Raw genomic sequence first — 21794 nt, forward strand, 5'->3', positions numbered from 1 at the left:
ACCAGCATCCATGGCTGTGATACAGGCTCACATCGCTAGCAACACTTTCCCACCCACTGTAAAAGCAATTCAAGCACACTTAGGACTTACACCCCAGTGGAGGAAACAAAGAAATACAATGTTGATAAGTTTTGGGGAGTACTATTATGGACAACAATAAGGGTGGGGGTGAGGGAACTTAAGTTGGCTTGCCTGAGAAATTTCAAAATCTGGACGACTAGGAGGAAGTGGTTATGAAGAGAGCATGTGCAAAGGTCCTGAGGTGAGACTGAGATTCATAAGTTGAAAGTAACTAAAGTGAATTAGAGGACAGTGGTCAGAGTAGAGTTGGAAAGAACAATAGGCACAAATAGCCCAGGGTTTTCAGTACAAGGAAGGACTGTGAGTTTTGTTCTGAGTTCAGTGGAAGAGCATCTAAGTCCTTATTCAGGAAGTCTCAGCTTCTAGAGTGTGCTCAGCTTACATTATAGAATGTGTGTGTGTGTGTGTGTGTGTGTGTGTGTGTGTGTGTGTGTCTTTAAACTTGGGCTTGAACTCAGGGCCTTGAACTCTTGCTTGGCTTTTTCATTCAAAGCTGGTGTTCTGTTACTTGAGCCACGGCTTTACTTTGGCTTTTTACTGGTTAATTGGAGGGAAGAGACTCTGGGATTTGTCTATCCAGGCTGACTTTGAACTGCAAGCCTCAGATCTCAGCCTCCTGAATAGCTAGGATTACAGGTGTGAGCCACTGGCACCTGGCTCATTATGAATTTTATTGAGCAGCACAGCACTGATATAGAAAGTTGCTAAGTTAAAGACATATTCTTTTAGAGCAAAGTCATACTGCATACATTAGAATTTTCTAGCTAGCTGTAAATTTTTATTTAATTTTTTATTGTTGTTTTCAAGGTGGTATACAGCACGTTACCTGCTGTTACATTATTGGGTGATATATACATTTCTTTTGCTTAGTATCAGCTGTTCCCTCCTTCTCTCTCATTCCTTCCCTCCCATCACTGCCCTTGGGTTGCTTAGCTGTAGATTTTATTTTCAGAACATGGAAGATGTTTAATTGGTAAAACAGCATTGTTCTATCTAAGCCCAAAGAACAAAAGGAACAAAAATTTGAATCTACAAATAAAAGTCCCAAGATACTGTATATAGGTATACAGACATTCCTGAGCTAATGCTCCTAAAACTGTATGTAGTGCTTGGAAAATATATGAAAACAAACACTTGGCTAGCGGCAGAGTGCATAAAGCCTAACATCAAATTTTGAGCAAATTAACCTGTGAGATAGCTTTGCTCACAATACACGAGCCCCCCCCCCCCGTCACCCTTTTCTTGTTTACTACCCGTTCAGAATATCTCATACCAATCAAGCAGACAGGATGTGTTGGTTTAATATCCAGTTACACAGCATTTGCATAAACTCTGACAAATTTAGGTCAGCTTTGTTTTCTTTTGAGCTGGCAAAGTGACCAGAGAATGACCAGATCATTCCTCTCTTTGAATGGAGAGTTTTATCCCTTAAAAAAAAAAGAAGCCACATCTTTGGTAGCCATATTTTTATAGTTGCTTAGTATTTTCTTCATGTGTTGTTTACAGATAGATTTAAGTATGTTGAGAATTTATTATCTCTATGTAAATAACCTTAAATTGGATGCAAATCTGCTTGCAGATTGGCTGCATGCTGGATGAGGCCCCGCAAAAGAGGATGTGATGACTTTGACATCATGGGAGCCTGTGAGCTTTCTGTCCCTATAACGAAATACTTGAGATAGTTAACTTACAGAGAAGAAAGGTTTACCTGGATGATAGCTTTCGGGATTTCATTGTTCTGGGGTTCTGTGGTGAGGCAGCGCAGCATGGTAGGAACTGGCGAGGAAGCAAGACTGCTTATGTTAAGAGTGAGAGCAAGAGCAGGAGAGAGAGGCCAAGGGCTTTCCCCATGGACTCCACACTTTAAAGACAAGGGGCTGGGAAGGTGGCTCAGTGGTAGAGCGCTTGCCTTGCATGCCTGTGGCCCTGGGCTCGATTCCTCAGCACCACATCCACAGAAAAGGCCAGAAGTGGTGCTGTGGCTCAAGTGGTAGAGCACTAGCCTTGAGCTGAAGAGCTGAGGGACAGTGACCAGACCCAGGGTTCAAGCCCCATGTCCGACCCAAAAAAGAAAAACAAACCATACAAGATGACTTTACGATTCACTAAAATATCACTGTCTCCCAACACTGTCACTGTGGGGACTCCACCATAACACAAACCTTTGGGGGGCGTTCCACATCCAAACCTGGCATGAGGCATTATGGGAAGAGCACATGTGGGCGGTCTGTGGACAGAAGCCTTAAATTCTCCTTGGTCATCCATTAATGGAGACGCTTGGATTTGATTTCACCCCTCTGGATCTCATATTCTTTTTTTTTTTTTTTTTTTTTTGGGTCCGGTCGTGGGGCCTGAATTCTGGGCCTGGGCGCTGTCCCTCAGCTCTTCAGCTCAAGGCTAGCGCTCTACCACTTGAGCCACAGCATCACTTCCAGCTTGTTTCTTTTTGCTTATGTGGTGCTGAGGAATCGAACCCAGGGCCTCAGGCATGCAAGGCAAACGCTCTACCACTGAGCCACCTTCCCAGCCCCTCATGTTCCTTATTGGTAAGCAGGTGGAGAATAGTGAGTGGTCATGGCTACCAGGAAGTTCAAGCTTATCACTCATCCTTACCTGGGTCCCACCAAGTAGTAAACTGACATCTCCATTCACAGAGGAGAAACAGAAGCTCGGAGAGGCAAAGGGATGTGAAGGTGGCTCAGTGGTAGAGTGTTTGCCTTGCATGCATGAGGCCCTGGGTTCGATTCCTCAGCACCACATAAGCAAAAAATAAAGAAAAAGAAAAGTTATGCTGTTGGGAGGAGTGAAGCCAGGATCTGAATCCAGGTCCCAAAGTCTACTCTATTTTTGGAGGAAGATACTGGGAGTTTGAGTTCAGAGTTTTGCACTGGTTATGCTGGAGCCAGAGCTCAGGTCCTGAGTTCAAGCCCCAGGACCGGCAAAAAAAATTTTTTTCCTAAATGACATCAATATGCATGATGATAATTCAGCCAAACAAGAAGATAAACCAAAGCTGCAGAGAAACACTCATACACAAGCATAGAATGTACTGGAGTGTTTACAGGAGATGAATATCACACTCAGCTTTCTCAAGTCAAGTTCCAGAAGTCATATGACCTAGGGATCATTTCCTGCCTCCGGATGAAAAAGTTACAGGAATTCAGAGGAAAATATTTTGGCGGTCATTACTACAAAATTGAGTCAGCTCCACTTAGCATCACGCAGCAAACCCTGTTAGTGAATGCCGGAACAAGCATTGAGCTTGACGGGGCTTCTTTCAAGTAGGCTGGCTCAGCCTGGAGGACCGGGTGAGCCGCAGGTGGAGCAGGCCCTTCGGGATGGGGAAGTTGGTAGCGCTTGTGCTGGCTCTGGCCCTGCTGCCTCTCTTCTCAGGTGGGCTTTCCTGAAACAGCCTCATTCTTTGCTAACGTGAAAACTGCAATACTAGTCATAGGTATCTTTCAAATCATAGGGAGGATAGATTGGGTAGATATTTTAATGCTTTTTCTTTTCCTTGTAAGAGCAGGCTTCTACGATTACTCTCATTGGAAAAAGAAATACTTAAACGAGCTAGGTGCTGGTGGCTTACACCTGTAATCCTAGCTAGTCAGGAGGCTGAGATCTGAGGATCACCGGTTCAAAGCCAGCCTGGGTAAGGAAGTATATGAGGCTCTTATCTCCAATTAATCAGCAAAAAACACCTGGAAGTGGTATTTTGAGTTTTAATGATCAAAACTGATGATAAATCTTCAACTCTTTCTTCTTTTACAGTTTGTATGAGATCAGCACAATTTGATTACTTTTAATATGTTATTATTTTAAGCATTTTCATGTGATTACCAAAGACAATGTAATTGTGTGTGTGTGTGTGTGTGTGTGTGTGTGTGTGTGTGTGTGTGTGTGTGTGTATGCTGGTACTGGGGCTTGAACTCAGGACCTATCACGCGAGAATGACACTCTACCAACTTGAATGATGCCTCAGCTTTCAGCTTTTTGGTGGCTAACTGGAGATAAGAGTCTCATAGACTTTTCTACCCATGTTAACTTTGAATCTCAATTTTCAGATCTCAACTTCATGAGTAGCTAGAATTACAGGCATCCAATGACAATTTTATTATTATGTTTTCTCTAAAGGAGTATGTATAATATGTGATTTTGTGTGTTTGGTGATTAGGTTTAACCTATCTTATTGGCACTGAGTATCTTCCAGCAATGAGTTTAAGCTATATTTTGTCTATTGAAGAATTAAAAAGAAAAATCTTACCAGAGCAAACCTAAGAGAGAAGAGAACTGAAGAAAATACTTTGTTTTTAAACATACTCATTAATGCATGCCTCCTCTCCCCAGGCGGGGGTCATTGTAGTAGGTGAATAGATTCAAATTGTGTAGCTTTTGCTCTGCGTTAACTGTATGAGAAACAACTTAACATTTTCCGAATCCTCTGGAATGCTATGTTCTTTGGGGAAGGTTTTTGAGAAAGTACTTTGGTGCTGGAACCAAACTGGAACTTGCAAATATCCTTTGTGTTGATCTGTGGCAAAGGAGCCTAAACTCCTTTCCTGACTTTTGCAGAGGCCTCGCCAATTCTATCGGAAAAGCAGGCCAAACAGCTCCTGAGATCCCGGCGGCAGGACAGACCCAGCAAGCCGGGCTTCCCTGATGAGCCAATGAGGGTGAGTGTACGGCCCTGGCCTTTTAGAGTAAAGACTGTCATCTGAATGCTCATTCATTCTGAAACAAAAGTGGGCGCTGGTGGGGTGCGACCTGACCTTCTTTTCATTTTTCTCCCCTGGAAATTCTAACTCTCAACTGCCAGAAACAAGGTATTTACAACAGACATAGTCGAGTTGAGGGACCCTGAGTTGACCCTTTAGCTGTTTCACTGGAAGTTGCTTTAACCTGAAGTCAAGAGGAAACAAATGTGGTCAAAAACACGGACAATATAAGGTCCTGCAAGGAGGGGAGCGTTTGGATCTATAGCAATCGCAGGTGGGAGGGAGGTGCGGGTGGATGTCTCCTCTCAGTGGGAAGGCAGGCAGGCATGGATGTCAGGTAGCCATGCTTGTGAATGATTTCCCTTCAACTTCCCAGTGTTAACTAGCTTTGAAAAGGCAACCATAAATGACTCCATTTGGGTTCTGATAGGAACTGTTTGTGTGTGCACCTCTGCATAGTTCAGGGATAAGTGTTGTGGAGTCTCTTCTCATTACTGGGATGAGGTGTCCCACTGGGCTGATCCCAAATTGGAGGGGGGGATGGTGAATCTGTGCCTGTAAGAGCCTTTTTTTTTTTTTCTAATTCAATGAGCAATGAAGTGTTTAGAAGGAATAGTTCCCAAGAAGGGCTTACCTGAAAACTCATTAAGGTTTTAAAAGCAAACTCAGTTTGACAAATAAGTACTTGAATCATTTGCAGGCCAGCCTGCAAATGCTCCAGAAAAAGATTAAATCAGTAATAACTAAAGACTTAGAATAACTATGGTTACAATTTTGAACAGTTGCGGGTGCCAGGTGCTCACTTCTGTAATTGCTGCTACTCAGGAGACTGAGATCTGAGGATTGAGGTTCAAACTCTGCCCAGGCAGAAAAGCCTATGAGACTCTTTTATCCAATTAACCACCAAAAAGCCAGATGTAGGGTTGTGGTTCAAGTGGTAGAGTACTAGATTTGAGTAAAGAATAGTGTCCAGGTCTTGAGGTCAAGTTCCTGGGCTTGTATGAGTGTTAGTGTGTGTGTGTGTGTGTGTGTGTGTGTGTGTGTGTGTGTGTGTGTGTGTGCATGCACATGTGTACACATACACACACACTCATACACAGAATCACACAAATAGTTATTGGAACAGTCATTGAACAGTCATTGGAAGCTGGTGGCTCACACACACATACACACACACTCATATACAGAGTCAGACAAATAGTCATTGGAACAGTCATTGAACAGTCATTGGAAGCTGGTGGCTCACACTTTGAATCCTAACTACTCAGGAGGCTGAGATCTGAGGATTGTAGTTTGAAGCCAGCCTGGGCAGAAAAATTCCCAACTCTTCTCTCCAATTAACCAATAAGAAGTTCAAGTGGCAGGAGTTCATTCTTGAGGGAAACAGCTAAGCAAGAGAGAACAGAAGCCCTGAATTTAAGTCCCAGCACTGGCACAAAAATATTTGTTTCTGAACAGTCCATTCCATTGCACATGGCATTTTAGGTAATAATAACTGACAGCATTGTTGGGACTATTAAGCCTTTTGTTATAATTAGGAACACGTGCTCACGAGCCTACAAAAGACCATCATCACTGACAATTGTAAGCGGGAGGGAATCTTGCTTAGCAAAGTTTTCTCCTAAGCTTTGTACATATGTGTTGGCAGTACTGGGGCTTGGGCATTGTGCTTACTGGGTAAGGCCCTACTGTTTGAGCCAAGCCTTCAGCCCTCTTTCCTCTGGTTATTTATGAGATAGAGTCTCATCTTTTGTTCATCTTGCACAATGATCCTTCTATTTATGTCTTCTTCCTCTTCCTCATCTTCTTCCTCATCAACAACTATTTCTTCTTCTTCTTCTTCTTCTTCTTCTTCTTCTTCTTCTTCTTCTTCTTCTTCTTCTTCTTCTTCTTCTTCTTCTTCTTCTTCTTCTTCTCCTCCTCCTCCTCCTCCTCCTCCTCCTCCTCCTCCTCCTCCTCCTCCTCCTCCTCCTCCTCCTCCTCCTCCTCCTCCTCTTCCTCCTCCTCCTCCTCCTCCTCCTCCTTCTTCTTCCTCTTCTTCTTCTTCTTTCTTCTTTCTTCTTTCTTCTTCCTTCTTTTGTTGGTTGTGGGGCCTGAACTCTGGGCCTGGGCACTGTCCCTCAGCTCTTCAGTTCAAGGCTAGCACTCTACCACTTGAGCCATAGCATCACTTCCGGCTTTCTCTGTTTATGTGGTGCTGAGGAATCAAACCCAGGGCCTCATGCATGCAAGGCAAGCACACTATCACTGAATCACCTTCCCAGCCCCTTATGTCTTCATTTTTAAAATAAAAACAAGGGGCTGGGAAGGTGGCTCAGTGGTAGAGCACTTGCCTTGCATGCCTGAGGCCTTGGGTTCGATTCCTCAGTACCACATAAGCAAAAAGAAAAAGCCAGAAGTGGCGCTGTGGCTCAAGTGGTAGAGCGTTAGCCTTAAGCTGAAGAGCTGAGGGACAGCGTCCAGGCCCAGAGTTCAGGCCCCATGACTGGACCCAAAAAAATAAAAAAATAAAAATAAAATAAAAACAACACTCTGCACATTTTTTGCATGAAATGCTTTGCTGTGGGTATATTTCTAGAAAATAGATTAAGTCCAAGGACATGAATGTATGCATGTATGTACATACGTACGTATGTATGTATGCATGTATGTATGTATGCAAGTAGTTATTTATTTATTGTGCTGGTACGGGGGCTTGAACTCAAGGCCTGGAACTTGCTTTTTTTTTCACTCAAGAGTCTACCCCTTGAGCCACACCTCTACTTCTGGACATAATTATTTTATAAAGGCTCATGCCTGTAATCCTAGCTACTCAGGAGGCTGAGCTCTGAGGGCTGTGGTTCAAAGCCATTCTGGGCAGGAAACTCTGTGAGACTTTTATCTCCAATGAACCACTGGAGAAAACCAGAAGTGGCACTGTAGCTCAAAGTGGTAGAGCACTAGCCTTGAGCAAAAAGAGCTCCATGACAGCACCTAGGCCCTGAGTTCAAGTCCCATGACAGACAAAAAAAAAGTTTTCATATATATTATAGAATTGTTTTGCAAAAGAGCTGTATTCCAAGTGACTTTTCCAGCAGAAGGTTTAAGTTAAAGATGGGAGCAAGGTCCAGTGCTTAACTTGGAGGCCCCCAGTGGTTGTTTCGAGGGCAGTGAGGGGCAGGGGAGGAGTGAGAACTGATGTGTAGGGTTCTTTAGTATGGACACCACTGTGCCATTCACTGGCATTGGACATACATGAGGAAAAGCGGCTGCTGTGGGTTGATGAGGGCTTCAGGTTCAAGAAGGCACCTGTCTTTGTATGTGCTTCTGCTCTTGCCTATGTGATTAACTCTCACACATCCTGACAGACTCACTTTAGAGGGTAGCTGTGCAGAAAGGCCTTCTTGCTGTCTTTCCTCTCCCTAATGAATCACAGCGCTCACAGCACAAACTGGCTACTTTTTTTTTTTTTTTTTTTTTTTTTATGTCAGTCCTAGGGCTTGAATTCAAGGTCTGGGCACTGTCCCTGAGCTCTTTTTGCTCAAGGCTAGTAGCGCTCTACCACTCTGAGCCACAGCACTTCTTCTGGTGTTTTGATGATTGTTTGGAGATAGAGTCTCATGAACTGTCCTGCCCCAGCTGGCTTTGAACTGTGATCCTCAGATCTCAGTCTTCTAAGTAGCTAAGATTCCAGGTATGAGCCACTAGTGCCCTGCCATGCTGCCTATTTTTTGTGCTTTTATGTCTCTCTTAGTAGATTGTTCCAAATTGCTTGAGGAGATGGACTATGTGCTTCACTTCTGATCCCCAGTCTCTAACTCACTACTGATATTTACCAAATGTTCACAATACTTATTTCCATTCATGCCTCTGCTTGAGGGGGTGGGGTGGGGTCATTTTACGTGATGTAACTCTACCATAAAACCTGGAGGTTATTTCAAAGAAATCTTTTCTATTACCTCACTTAAATCTCATTAGCTTCTCTTAATCTCCTCAAATTTTAGGGAAGAAATTGTTGCCAAATTGCTAGGAGAGAGCCATGGAAATTCTTTAAAAATTGACATTCGAGCTTAAATGATGTCTTGGGTGACTGTGTTCATAAGTACTTGAGTATCCTGGGATTTCGTCTTCATAGGAAGCTCGCCATTTTGGCTGGTGTTCTTTTTTAGAAATGTTCTTGTTAGGCACGTAGAAATCAATCTTAGCTTTATGGTAAGTCGTCTTTGTAAAATCTCTTTTCATGTTTCGCTCCTTGACAAATGTACGTAGCATGTTCATAATCTCTTTGTTTCCCCATGATCTCAAAGATGATTTGGAGTGGCTGAGATTAGTGTGTTGCACTAATCTACTTTCCCACAGGGCACAGCCTTGGGTGGGGAGGGGGCTCAGGGCAGTGAGGTTCTGAGCCATCTTCCTGTTCAAGTGATGACCTTGCTTTTCCTAATGAGCAGAATAATTCTTCCAAATGTTGATGGACCTCTAGTCCTGCCCAAATGTCGCATGAAGGATTTGCTTTCTTGGAAAAAGTTCCTCCCTTCTTGTATTAACTGACCATTTTATGATTCTCAGCTTAGATCAAGTTCTGGTGGATATTGCATTTCATTAGCACCCCAGTCTAGGGCCGTGCTGTGTCTACTTACAATTTCCGTTCTAATTATTGCGAAATGATTTATTTAAATCATTGCAGTTGGCATTTGACATGGAACACAAATATTGTTTTTTCTTTTATTTTGTTTAATTTTTCCCCCTCCCTTGGAGAAAAGAATCAAAAGAAATTAAAACCTCTTTTTTTTTTTTTTTCTTTTTCATCTCCCTCTTCTTTCTGGTCCAGGAACATTTGAGATTATCATTACAGCTGGGTCATTTCTAACTCAGCCAATGCAATTGTTAAATTTGTGGTTTCTAGCAGATTTGCAGTTTGGCTTTTCATCTTTGACTAATGACCGCTCTTAGGCCTTTGTGGCATATTCATTTTCCTAACATTTTAAATAAATAGTGAGATGTCATGGAAACCAGAGCTGGCTTTTTTTCTTGTTCTCTGTATGGGTCTATTTTGGTTGTTTTTCTTCAACGACGATTTCAATGGCTGTTTAGGAGTGTGAAATAGATATTACGTTTTTAAGGCTTTTCATGCACATTCTTCCTGGTCATGATCATGAGCAGATTGACACAGAGGTCAAGGAACCTCCTAAAGAACACTCATTGAGATTGTAGGGGAAAACTAACTATTTCCTTTGCTTGCTCATTTATGCATTTCTCCAGTGAGCTGTGATACCAAAGCATACCTTGATTACTACCTGGGTCTGGGACCCATGGCTCACACCTGTGATCCTAGCTACTCTAGAGACTGAGATCTGAGGATCGTGGTTTGAAGTCAGTCCAGGCAGGAAAATCCATGAGTCTCTTATCTCCAATGAACCAGCAAAAAGCCAGAAGTACAACTGTGGCTCAAGTGGTAGAACATCAGCTTTGGAAAACAACAACAACAACAAACCAACAACTAAAGGATAGCACCTAGGCCTGAGTTCAAGCTCTAGTATTGGTACTCATATGCACGCACCTACCTACACACACTCTCTTATACACACAAGTAATGCTACTTCAGTTCCCATCTTACAGATGGGAAGACTGAAATTGGAGGGACAAAAGAATATCAGCATGGCATGGATGTGAAGGGGTTCCAGGCCTCAGAATCTTTATGCCACACTGCCTGGCAGATGGGCAGGCAAGAAGGAAACTGTGGGTTTCCTTCAGTGCCACTTCCAGAGAATAGTTCAACACCTAAAGCTATGTGCTGGGGAGCTGGGAGCTGAGTCTCTTTACCAAAGACTCCCCAGACAAGGCAGGACTAGGCCTCAACTTCACAAAGACATCATACAAACAGCAGAGAAGTAATTGCTGTATCCCACAAGAAGTCTTCTCATCACCCACACCTTCCCCGGGTGGTCCCCAAGAGCCACTGCAGGGGCACCGTACCATGTTTTGATGAGTTAAATGAACATGGTAACCAAACAAATCAAACTGCATGTAGGAAAGAAAATGTTCAGGAAAGTTGGACACTTCATAATTTAATCTATTGCCCCTTCCCTTCCCTTCCAATTCTTAAAAAAATCTTGTTTGTTTCGTGAGGCAGAGGTTCACTGTGTAGCCTAGATTGATGTTGAACCTGTGACAGAATCATTGTGTTTTAGCCTCTCAAGTGCTGGCATTACAGGTGTGTTCCACTTCTGGCTTTTTTAACAGTAGAGAAGAATCTTGCCAGTTTGTCTGCCTGTATTTATTTGTCTGCCTGGGCTGGCCCTGAACCGTGGTACTCAGATCTCAGAGTCCTGAATAGCGAGGATTAGAAAGGTAAGGCACTGGTACACTCAGATTTTTTTTTTTTTGGCATGTGACTATATTTATTATAGGATGTAGAATTTCTAGCAGGACATTCTAGACGCATTAAAAATTTTAAGTTTTAGCCGGGTGCTGGTGGCTCACGACTGTAATCCTAGCTACTCAGGAGGCTGAGATCTGAGGATCGTGATTCAAAACCAACCTGGGCAGGAAAGTCCATGAAACTCTTTATTTATTTATTTATTTTTTTTTGGGTCCGGTCACGGGGCCTGAATTCTGGGCCTGGGCACTGTCTCTCAGGTCTTCAGCTAAAGGCTAGTGCTCTACCACTTGAGCCATGGCACCACTTCCGGCTTTTTTCTTTTTGCTTATGTGGTGCTGAGGAATTGAACCCAGGGCCTCAGGCATGCAAGGCAAGCGCTCTACCACTGAGCCACCTTCCCAGCCCCAAGTCCATGAAACTCTTATCTCCAATAAACCACCAGAAAACCAGAAGTGGCGTTGTGGCTCAAGTGGTAGAGTGCTTGCCTTGAGCTGAAGAGCTGAGGGAGAGAGCCCAGGCCCAGAATTCAAGCCCCACGACTGACAAAAATAAAATAAAATAAATTAAGTGTTAAACTAACTTTTTGAAAAAGTTCTTTTTCCTTCAAGCCATAGGAAAGTTGTCATGGTTTAAGTTTTTTTTCTGATATAGACCCATGCCAAAATAATTTATGATGGTCAGAAATACTGTCCAGCTGCCTCCTGTGTGGCCTTGTGAGAATGAGGGCCAGCTTCTTATGGAATCATGCTACATGTGGCCCCAGTGCCTTGCTTATCTCAGCATAATGTTTTCAAAGTTCCACTGATAGTGGACAGTGGAATCTGGTGACACAGAAACAAGAGGTCAAGTGACACCTTACGACAAGACCAGCAAAATTCCCTTCTGGGGACTTTCCCTCCAGCAGGAGAGAGCTAGCCTTCACCAGGGCCCGCCACACTGCTCACTGGAACAGATTGAGCAGCAAAACCTTTATTGATTTTTTTTTTTGGGAATGGGAGGCTAAAGCTTGGTAATTATCCATCCATTACAAAAGATGATCTGCTTGTGTGCAAACATCTTAGCTTTCGACTTGATGGGCTAATGGGAAGTATCTTAACCCAGGTACAGCAGAGTCCCTTCAGTTGATGGAGTCATCATCTTATGTAAATATTTTGGCCTTATGATAGGGCTGAAAGACTTCCAGAGCTTTGAGAAAGCACAAGGGATAAGTAGGAAAAAAAAAATCATATATCTGGTCCAACAGGCCATAGACTGAGTTAACCCTATATTATGGTCCTGGACTAAATACTTCACAGATGATCAGTGTAATGTATCTACATTGGGAGAGCTGAGTAGAGTCTGATTCAAAGGATCTAAGGGAACAGACACAGTATAAAGAGATAGCTAAGTCCGTGAGACTCATATCTCCAATTAACCAGTGAAAAGCCAGAAGTGGAGCTGTGCCTCAAGTGGTAGAGCACTACTAGCCTTGAGCAAAAAGAGCTAAGGGACAGTGCTTAGGTCCTGATTTCAAGCTGTAGGACCAACACACACACACACACACACACAGACACACACACACACAGACACACAGACACACACACACACACAGATGCCACAACTTCTATCATTTATTTGAGCTATTTTTCAGATACCCCAGTGAAGAGAGTCTTTTAGGAAAGGTGGCCTTTAAGATTTTACAAAGTAGGGGCTGGGAAGGTGGCTCAGTGGTAGAGCGTTTGCCTTGCATGCCTGAGGCCCTGGGCTCGATTCCTCAGCACCACATAAGCAAAAAGAAAAAAGCCGGAAGTGGCACTGTGGCTCAAGTGGTAGAGCGCTAGCCTTGGGACAGCGCCCAGGCCCAGAGTTCAGGCCCCGCGACCGGACCCAAAAAAAAAAAAAAAAAAGATTTTACAAAGTAGGCTGGGCACTGGTGGCCCACGCCTGTAATCCCAACTACTCAGGAGGCTGAGATTTTAGGATTGCCTTTAGAAGCCAGCTCAGGTAGGAAAGGCCGGGAGACTCTTCTTGCCACCTAAAACCCAGAAACGGAGCTGTGGCTCAAAGTGGTAAGAAGACTAGCCTTGAGCCCAGGCCCAGAGTTCAAACCCCATGACTGACCGAAAAAAAAAGAGAGGGATTTTACAAAGTAAGGGATTTTACAAAGTAACCTGGGCAGCTGTGATCATAACCCCACAGCAGTCAGAGGTATTATCTGCAGGGAAGCCAGTGGGAAACCAATACTGTATTACTGCTAAGCTATGTGACCTTCAAAATTAGAGATTTTTAAGTCAGTCAAGAGCCAGTGAAGCTGAAGGGCTTATTTAGGTCTTTCTTTGATAATACTTCCTCTTTGTCCTTGTTTGTCATGTGGAGGGCTATCTGAACCCCACTGGTTTTAGCTTGGTCTAGTCCTAAGTGGCTCCTAGTCTGTAAATGTTCTGGCTTTCTGTCTAATGTGGTATTTTATGAGAATGCTGTTGTGAGAATATGAAGGCGGAAGCAGAAGGAAACACACATCATGCTCTAAAAGTAAGAAGTTCTTTTGTGCTGGTCCCTACCTGTTTCATAATCTAACAAAACTTCATGCTTTTACATTGTCATGTAATATTCCATTGTAAATAAGTCTCACAGTGGATCCATTTGTATTTGTAAGGACAATTGTATCTTTTTTCTTTTTTGGGTAGGATCCCCATACAAGATTCTAATTTTTTTCGTCTCTTGAACAATTTCCGGTAGTACAATTGTTTGTAGTATAAACTCTATGTGGAACATTTGGAGACCGGTCCTGACTATGTTTTACAAAATACCTCTCTAGTGCTATGGTTAATAACAATTTTTTTTTTTTGCCAGTACTGGGGCTTGAGCTCAGGGGCTGGGCACTGTCCCTAAGCTTCTTTTGCTCAAGGCGAGCACTCTACCATTTGAGCCACAGTGCCACTTTTGGCTTTTTCTCTTCTTGAGGTACTGAGGAATTGAACCCAGGGCTTCATGCATGCAAAGCACTCTACCACTAAGCTACATTCTCAGTCTAATACCACTTTTTGTTTTATTGTTATTTCATTTGATATTACTATAGAGAAGCTAGCTTTCTTCTTGCTATATCTTACCTTTTTGAAAAAATAATTTTTTATCATAAATGTATGTGGCAATAGGTACTATGTAATATTAGTTAATTTTTTGATGGTGATACTGGGGCTTGAACTCATGGCTTTGAACTCTTGCTTGCTTATTCATTACTGGTACTCTACTACTTGAGCCACCCCTTCCATCCAGCATTTTGCTGGTTAATTGGAGATGCAGACTCACAGACATTTCAGCCCCGGCTGGCTTAATCCTTGATCCTTACTCCTTCAGGTCTCAGCCTCCTAAGTATTTAGGTTACAGGTGTACGTATGTCTTTGTACTTAGTATTTCAGACTTGTTTGTTGAGTTCGCTTGTGGGTAGGTCTGCCTGCCCTCTCCCATTTAGAGACATGGACATGGTGAGTATTTTCTCCTCCCATCTCTCCTCCCTCCCTTGTCCAGGCTGCGTCCTGTGTCAGTAAGCAGAGCCACCCTCTCACAATGGGCTGAGTCTCCTCACAGTGCCTTTGTCCCCACAGGAGTACATGTACTACCTGCTGGTGCTGGAGCACCAGGCTGAGGAGCAGTTCCTGGAGCACTGGCTGAACCCTTTCTGCAAGCCTCACTGTGACAGGAACAGGGTGCACCCTGTGTAAGGGGCCTGGGGCCCACTTGGTATGTCTCAGAGTTTCATGGTGTGTGTGTGTGTGTGTGTGTGTGTGTGTGTGTGTGTGTGTGTGTGTGTGTGTGTGCGCGACACATGGGCTAGAAAACCTTCCGGGATGGAGGGGGTGGGAGCTGCATATAACTTGTGGGATGGTAAGAACAAAGTAGGAAAACCAGGCAGGGATAGCGCAGTCACCAGGTGATCCCAAATAGGGACTGGAGGGGACCCTATTTGCCAGCTAGAAAAGATCATCCTGGAATCTGGATCTGGATGGTTGAGACTTGGGTCTCTCCAAGGGGGATCAGCACCTGTGGGCTTTACCTGCCTATGACATCCATCACAACCATCAGCATTGTCACCCCCTAGCTTTTCCACTGCAGCGTGTGTTCCCTACCCCGTCCTCCCTTTCTCTGGGCTTGTCGCACTGCTCAGCAGGCTGCTTGCAGCACGTAGTTCAATATGCCCAGCACCCCCTTCCCACCCTGCCCATGTTCTTCGATGAAGGAGATTGTTTCCTCCCAACTGTCCACCTGTAGGTCCCATCTCCTTCCTCCCTTCCCCAATCCTACACAACAAGGTAGTAAAATCCCATCTGAGGTTCAGTCCCAGAGAATTTCATCTGTCCCTGCAACTTTTATGGACCAAACAGGACAGGCATAATTGGGTGGTTTATCAACTGTGTTAAGGGTGATGTGCTATCTTTGTGGCTGTTAACTTTGTGCTACTATGATTTGGCATAGAGACATTCCCTCTCAGTATTACTATGCAATTTCCAGGGTGTGAGCACATGCATTCTCTAGTCTCACTTCATTCAAGCATTTATCTTAACCCTTTGTGTGTGTGTGTGCAGATGTATGCCAGTCCTGGGGTTTGAGCTCAGGGTCTGGGTACTTTCCTTTAGCCGTTTTTCCCCCTCAAGGCTAGTGTTCTACCACTTGAGCCATAGCTCTACTTCCAACTTTTTGTGGTTAATTGGAGATAAGAATCTCATTGACTTTCCTGGTTGGGTTGGCTTTGATCCTCAGATCTCAGTCTCCTAGGTCAATAATATTACAGGTGTGAGCCCCATCATTTGGCTCCTGCCATGACATTCTTTTTCTTTTCCAGCAAGCAAGGACCTGGGGAACAATGCTTCTTCTTCCATTTGACTTCAAACCGCCAAAGCAGATGTCTTCAGACCTGATGATTGGCAGCTCCTGTGGACGTGCCAAAGGAGCAAGATGCAAATATTGATTCTGCTTCATTCTGCCAACCTGCATAAATCATGACAACTAAGCATTTAAAAGCAGAGAGTTCTCGAAGGTCTTCTTGCTAGTTTGCTAGTGTGGGCAGAATCAGTATTCCTGGGGTTGATGAATCTGGGACCTATTGATTACCTGCCTTTTCCTTTTCTTTCTCTGCATTAATAAAAAATAGTGATAAATCTGCTCTCTGTGGCATCTCTTTTCCAGAAGAAGAGATGTGGAGACTTTTTCCCTCCTTTGTTTATATTAGTAAATCTAGTATCAGAAAACTTACCTTTGAATACATGAATGGATGAAAACATGAACACCTAGCAATTTTATATTAATTCAGGTCACTTTTTTTTGTTGGTTGTGGGTCTGGGCTGGGTGTTCTCCCTGAGCTCTTCATCTCAAGGCAAGTGTTCTACCATTTGAGCCACAGTTCCACTTCTGGTTTTCTGGTGGTTAATTGGAGATAAGACTCTTATGGGCTTTCCTGCTCTAGCTGGCTTTGAACCATGATCCTCAGATCTTAGCCTCCCAAGTAGCTAGGATTACAGGTGTGAACCACCAGCGCTCAGCCAGGCCATTTTTTAAAAGAATAGATTTATCACTGGATGTCAGTGGCCCATACCTGTACTTCTAGCTATTGAGGAAGCTGAGATTTGAGGGTTCCAGTTTGAAGCCATCTGGGACAGGGAAGTCTGTGACATTCTCATCTTCACTTAACCACCAAAAAGCTGGAAGTGGCGCTGTGACTCAATTGGGAGACCACCAGCTTTGAGCAAAAAAGCTAAAGGATAGTGCCCAGACCCCGAGTTCCCAAGTTCAAGCCTCAGAAGTAACACACACACACACACACACACACACACACACACACACACACACACACACACACACACACACACACACACGGAGAGTAGATTTGCCCAAGTCTAGCTCTGAAAATACATAACCCAACACCAGACCTTTTTACCCTAGTGTTCTAGCCAAGGAGATGTTTCTTGTGGATAGTGGCATGTTGCCCCATATCCAGTGTCCCTCATGGATTAAACATCAATGACCAACAAAAGCAGATATTCAGAGGGCCAGGAAATGTGACTGAATGGTTCTAAGGAAAGGAGAATCTGGCACCCTCCCCAAAGGGTAAGATAGGTGTTCATGAGTACAGAGGATCTGTCTCCAGGCAGGATGGTGGTGGGGGTAAGTCTAGGGAAAATATTACAGAACCTCTCCTAATAATGTGACAGGGATGCAAAAGTTGTCAGAGAGAAAATAAAGTTGCTTATGTCAGCCCTACCAAAAAAAAAAAAAGTAAATAAATCTGAGAGATTGCCAGAGCTGGTTCATACCTGTAATCCTAGCTACTCAGGAGACTGAGATCTGAGGATCACAGTTCAAAGCCAGCCAGGACAGGAAAGTCCATGAGACGCTTCTCTCCAATTAACCTCCAGAAAACTGGAAGTGGCGCTGTGGCTCAAAGTGATGGAGCGTTAGCCTTGAGGGGAAAAGCTCAGGGACAGCGCTTAGGCCTTTAGTTCAAGCCCCACGACAAAAAAAAAAAAAAAAAAAAAAAAGAAAAATTGGAAGGTTATAAAGGAGGGTTCTTGGGGGCTGGCAAGGTGGCTCAGTGGTAGAGTGCTTGCCTTGCATTCATGAGGCACTGGGTTCAATTCCTCAGCATCACATAAGCAGAAAAAGCTGGAAGTGGCACTGTGGCTCAAGTGGTAGGGCGCTAGCCTTGAGCTGAAGAGCTGAGGGACAGTGCTCAGGCCCAGAGTTCAGGCCCCATGACCGACAAAAAAAAAAAAAAAAGAGCGTTCTTTTTTTTTGTCTCAGACCTGGATCTTGAACTTAGGCTTTGGGTGCTCTCCCTGAGATTCTTTGGCTCAAAGCTAGCACTCTACCACTTGAGCTACAGCACCACTTCCAGCCTTTTCTGAGTTGTTTATTGGAGATAAGTCTCACAGATTTTCCTTGCTGGACTGGCTTTGAACCACAATCCTCAGATCTCAGCCTCCTGAGTAGCAAGGATTATAGTCATGAGCCACCAGCACCTGGCTAATGGAACTTCTTTTTTTATGGTCTTTTCTTTTTTGCTACTGGGGATTGAGCCTGGGATATTGCACTTGCTAGGCAAGTACTTTGCCCTGAGCTACGTCCCAGCCTGAAGGAAGGTTTGTATGCATGATTACATGATAGTAACACAGAAGACTACCAGAACCACAAGTTTTCACAAGGGCCACCAAGACCTTATACAAAAAGTACAACATTTCTACTGGGGCTTGATCTCAGGGTGTGGGTGCTGTCCCTGAGCTTTTTTTGCTCAAAGCTTGTGCTCTATCACTTGAGCCCCTCAGCTCCACTTCTGGTTTTTTGGGGGTTCATTGGAGATAAGAGTCTCACGGACGTTCCTGCCTGGGCTGGCTTTGAACCACAATCCTTAGATCTCTGCCTACTGAGTAACTAGGATTACCAGTAGGAGCCAACCAACGTCTCGCTTGAAATTGTCTGTTTAAAATTTTTGTTATCTTTGTGGAGACAAATGGAGAGCTGATGATTTTGTAGAGACGGGGACAGATTACTGAGGGGTAGAATCTTGGACAAGTTATGGAACCTGCTCTGCCTTTGTACTACAGGGTGGCCAGGAAGATACAATGACTTAGAGTGGGTTAAGCTTTCAGAACGTTGCCTGGCTCAGGGTGGCTTCATGCCATGCAATAAATAGCCCTTGTTAGACACGAGAGACATGAGATGAAGCTAGTAATGGTAACCATACAAGAAGCTACCAGAGATTAATAACTGCTGGTACATAAAACACTGATGCAATAGAGGCTGCCTGGAAGGCTATTTTAGGTTGGGTGGACAGGGAAGGCTTTTCGGAGGAGGTGATACTTGAGCTGACACCGGAATGACAGGAAGGAGCCAGCTGCCTGAAGATCCAGTACAGGAAGGGCATTCTAGTCTGAGGGGCTGGTTGGGGCAAAGGTCTTTAGGCAGGAACAACCTGGCCAGGCCATGGAATTACTATAAGAGAGGCTTGGATGGGGGACAAGGAGGCTGGACTTCCCCTGGGTGAGGGTCCTGGCTGACAGTGACAGCATGGGAAGGCAGCCACTTTGGAGTCAGGAAGCCAAGGATGTGTAGCTCTGTGCTTCTTAGTTAGGAAACTTGAGACAAGGTCTGAGCCTGCTTGGAACGGGCCTCTGTTTTCTCATTAAAACCTCATAACATTGAGCTGCTTCTATTCACTTTATGAGGCTACTATAAAACTCCAATGAAGCCTGGTGCTGGTGGCTCATACCTGTATAATCCTAACTACTCAGGAGGTTGAGATCTGAGGATCACAGTTTAAAGCCAGCCTGAACAGAAAAGTCCATGAGGCTCATCTCCAATCAACCAGCAGAAAGCTGGAAGTAGAGTTGTGGCCCAAGTTGATAGAGTGCTAGCCTTGATCACAAAAAAAGCTCAGGGACAGTACCCAGGTCCTGAGTTCAAGTACCAGGCCAGGCACAAAAAATTCCAAAAATTAAGCAAAACTCCAATGAGGTAAATACAAGAAGGGTACACACTTCAGGTGGTATAAGCCACAGCTATATGCTGTGGGGCTCACACAGTGACAGTGTGGCTATTTGTCTCATGGTAGCCATAAAAGTGAACAAGCAGCATCTGTGTTTGAAAAGTCCCTCTCGCAGGATTGTCCTGCAGAACAGAGCCTTGCTTCCTCCTTGACTCACCTGTGGTTCATGCAGCTCAGCCCTCCTTTTGCTTTTGGATCTTCACGGTCCATCCAATTGAGCTGTGATTGAGCATTCATTCCTATGTGTCAGGCACCAGACTCTGAAGGGGAAGACTCTGGATCCTCAAAGAGCTCACTGCCACCTTGGCCACAAACTTTCTTCTTTTGTTTCCTCCAGCCTTGCTGTGGTCCTTCATTTTTAGGAATGAGGTGGTACACAGAGCAGAGTGTGGAGTCTGGAACACACCCAAGAGCAGCATGGTGGTCTCTTGGGTAATCATGGTATACAAAACTCAGTACAGTGGCCAAGAGCCCTTTGAAACCAGATGGCCCGAGTTTAATACTAGTCTTATGCTCACTAGATTTGTAACCTCTCTGTGCCCCAGTTTGCCTATCTATGAAATGGAAGTTACAGTTCTAACTGCATAGGGTGGTGATATGATTGCACATGAGGAGTTTTATGATAGGTAAAGGAGCTGGTAAGACAAGTACATGTAAACACTGGCTTACTAAAAATCAGTAAGAAGCTGGGTGCTGGTGGCTCATGCCTATAATCCTACTTACTCAGGAGGCTAAGGTTTGAGGATCACGGTCTGAAGCCTGGTTTCCGAGCAGGAAAGTGTGGAAGATTATTATCTCCAATAAACCACTAGAAAACTGGGTGTGGTGCTGTGGCTCAAAGTGGTAGAGAGCTAGCCTTCAGACAAAAATCTCAGGGACAGTGCCCAGGCCCTGAATCCAAGCTTGATTCCTCCTCCCCCCCAAAAAAAAAATCAATAAGAAAATTAAGTTAAATGCCTGTGGCTACTCAAGAGGCTGAGATTTGAGGATCGAAGCTAGTGCTAGCAGGAAAGTCTGTGAGACTCTTATGTGTAATTAAACACCAAAAAGCAGAGGTGTATCTCAAGTGATAGAGTGCTAGCCTTGAATGAAATAGCTAAGGGGCGGTGTCCAGGCTGAGTTCAAGTCCTAGTACTGGTGCACACATGCCTGCACACACACGTGCATGTGCACACACACACACATCAATAAGAACATTAGCTTGACCTGGGAAAGGCACTTGACAGGTAGAGCCTCAGTTTCCAAATCTGTGAGCTGGGGCACACCCTAGGCACAGTGGTGGGCAGGGCGGTGCTAGGCTGGGACATGATCTTTCCCAGCAACTCATGAATGGAGAAACCTGCCTTAGCTGAATCTTTTGCCTAAATAGCTTTAGCAAATTGTTTAATGGATCTAGAGAAGAAGAGGAAAAATGGCTTCTCTGGCTTGGAAGGGAAAGCAGACAACGGTCAGTGTGCATACACGTACCAGGGCTGGCAATGGAGAGGCAGCACCGGACACACCACTTCTTGGTCCACACCACCATCCTTGGTCCCAGCCAAGACCCAAGTTTTACTGAGCTGCGAGGCCAGGCCCTCAGGCCTGCGAAGTCCTGGCCGGCCACTAGGGGTCAGTGTGTCTCCGCCGCAGGCGCCCAGGGGCAGCTCACCTGATTGCCGCCAGAGCCCGCAGGACAGTCCTGCAACATGTCCTGCCTGGCATGAAGGACTAAATAAACAAAGAAATAACAATAATAATACATGAATGCATCTTTCTCCATAACGGATACGGGAGCCTGGACGACCTACACAACAAGTCCACTCTCTTTTGCAGGGGAATGCAGACGGTACATCTCTGCATTCCTGGGCAGAGGGAATAAGGATCCAATTGTGGTTTTTCCCCCTCTGGTTATCTTGGTGCCACCGAGGGTGCCATGGGGGAAAATCTGCTGAATTCTTCCTTTTCTATTTTCTGCCTCCCCGAGGAGGAGGGCGTTAATGCCGGCTGGCAGTTACTTGAAACTGAGATGGTTGGTAATGGGGTGTGTTACCAAACACGGGCAGGAAATAAAGTATCATATTTTCTGGAGAGTGAGCCTCTCCCGGGAGACAGATCTGAGCTGAGGAGACATGGAAGAAAAAAT

At 44.5% G+C, this 21794-nt stretch overlaps 1 protein-coding gene across 2 annotated transcripts; it reads left to right on the forward strand.

Moving 5' to 3' along the window:
• Positions 1 to 3256: 3256 nt before the first annotated feature.
• On the forward strand, positions 3257 to 16277 carry CUNH17orf67 (chromosome unknown C17orf67 homolog). Of its 2 annotated transcripts, none has more exons than XM_069993290.1 (4): positions 3257 to 3474; positions 4654 to 4754; positions 14742 to 14877; positions 15977 to 16277. In XM_069993290.1, exons 1-3 carry the CDS (start codon positions 3420 to 3422, stop codon positions 14856 to 14858), a joined length of 273 nt encoding a protein of 90 aa, XP_069849391.1. In that variant the 5' UTR covers positions 3257 to 3419; the 3' UTR covers positions 14859 to 14877; positions 15977 to 16277. The 2 variants fall into 2 exon arrangements, with proteins under 2 accessions (XP_069849391.1, XP_069849392.1); XM_069993291.1 differs by having other exon boundaries at positions 15981 to 16277.
• The last annotated feature ends 5517 nt before the right edge of the window (positions 16278 to 21794 follow it).

This window comes from Dipodomys merriami, unplaced genomic scaffold, assembly GCF_024711535.1.
Source record: "Dipodomys merriami isolate MVZ:Mamm:240054 unplaced genomic scaffold, mDipMer1.0.p SCAF_42, whole genome shotgun sequence".
Classification (NCBI taxonomy): Eukaryota; Metazoa; Chordata; class Mammalia; order Rodentia; family Heteromyidae; genus Dipodomys; species Dipodomys merriami.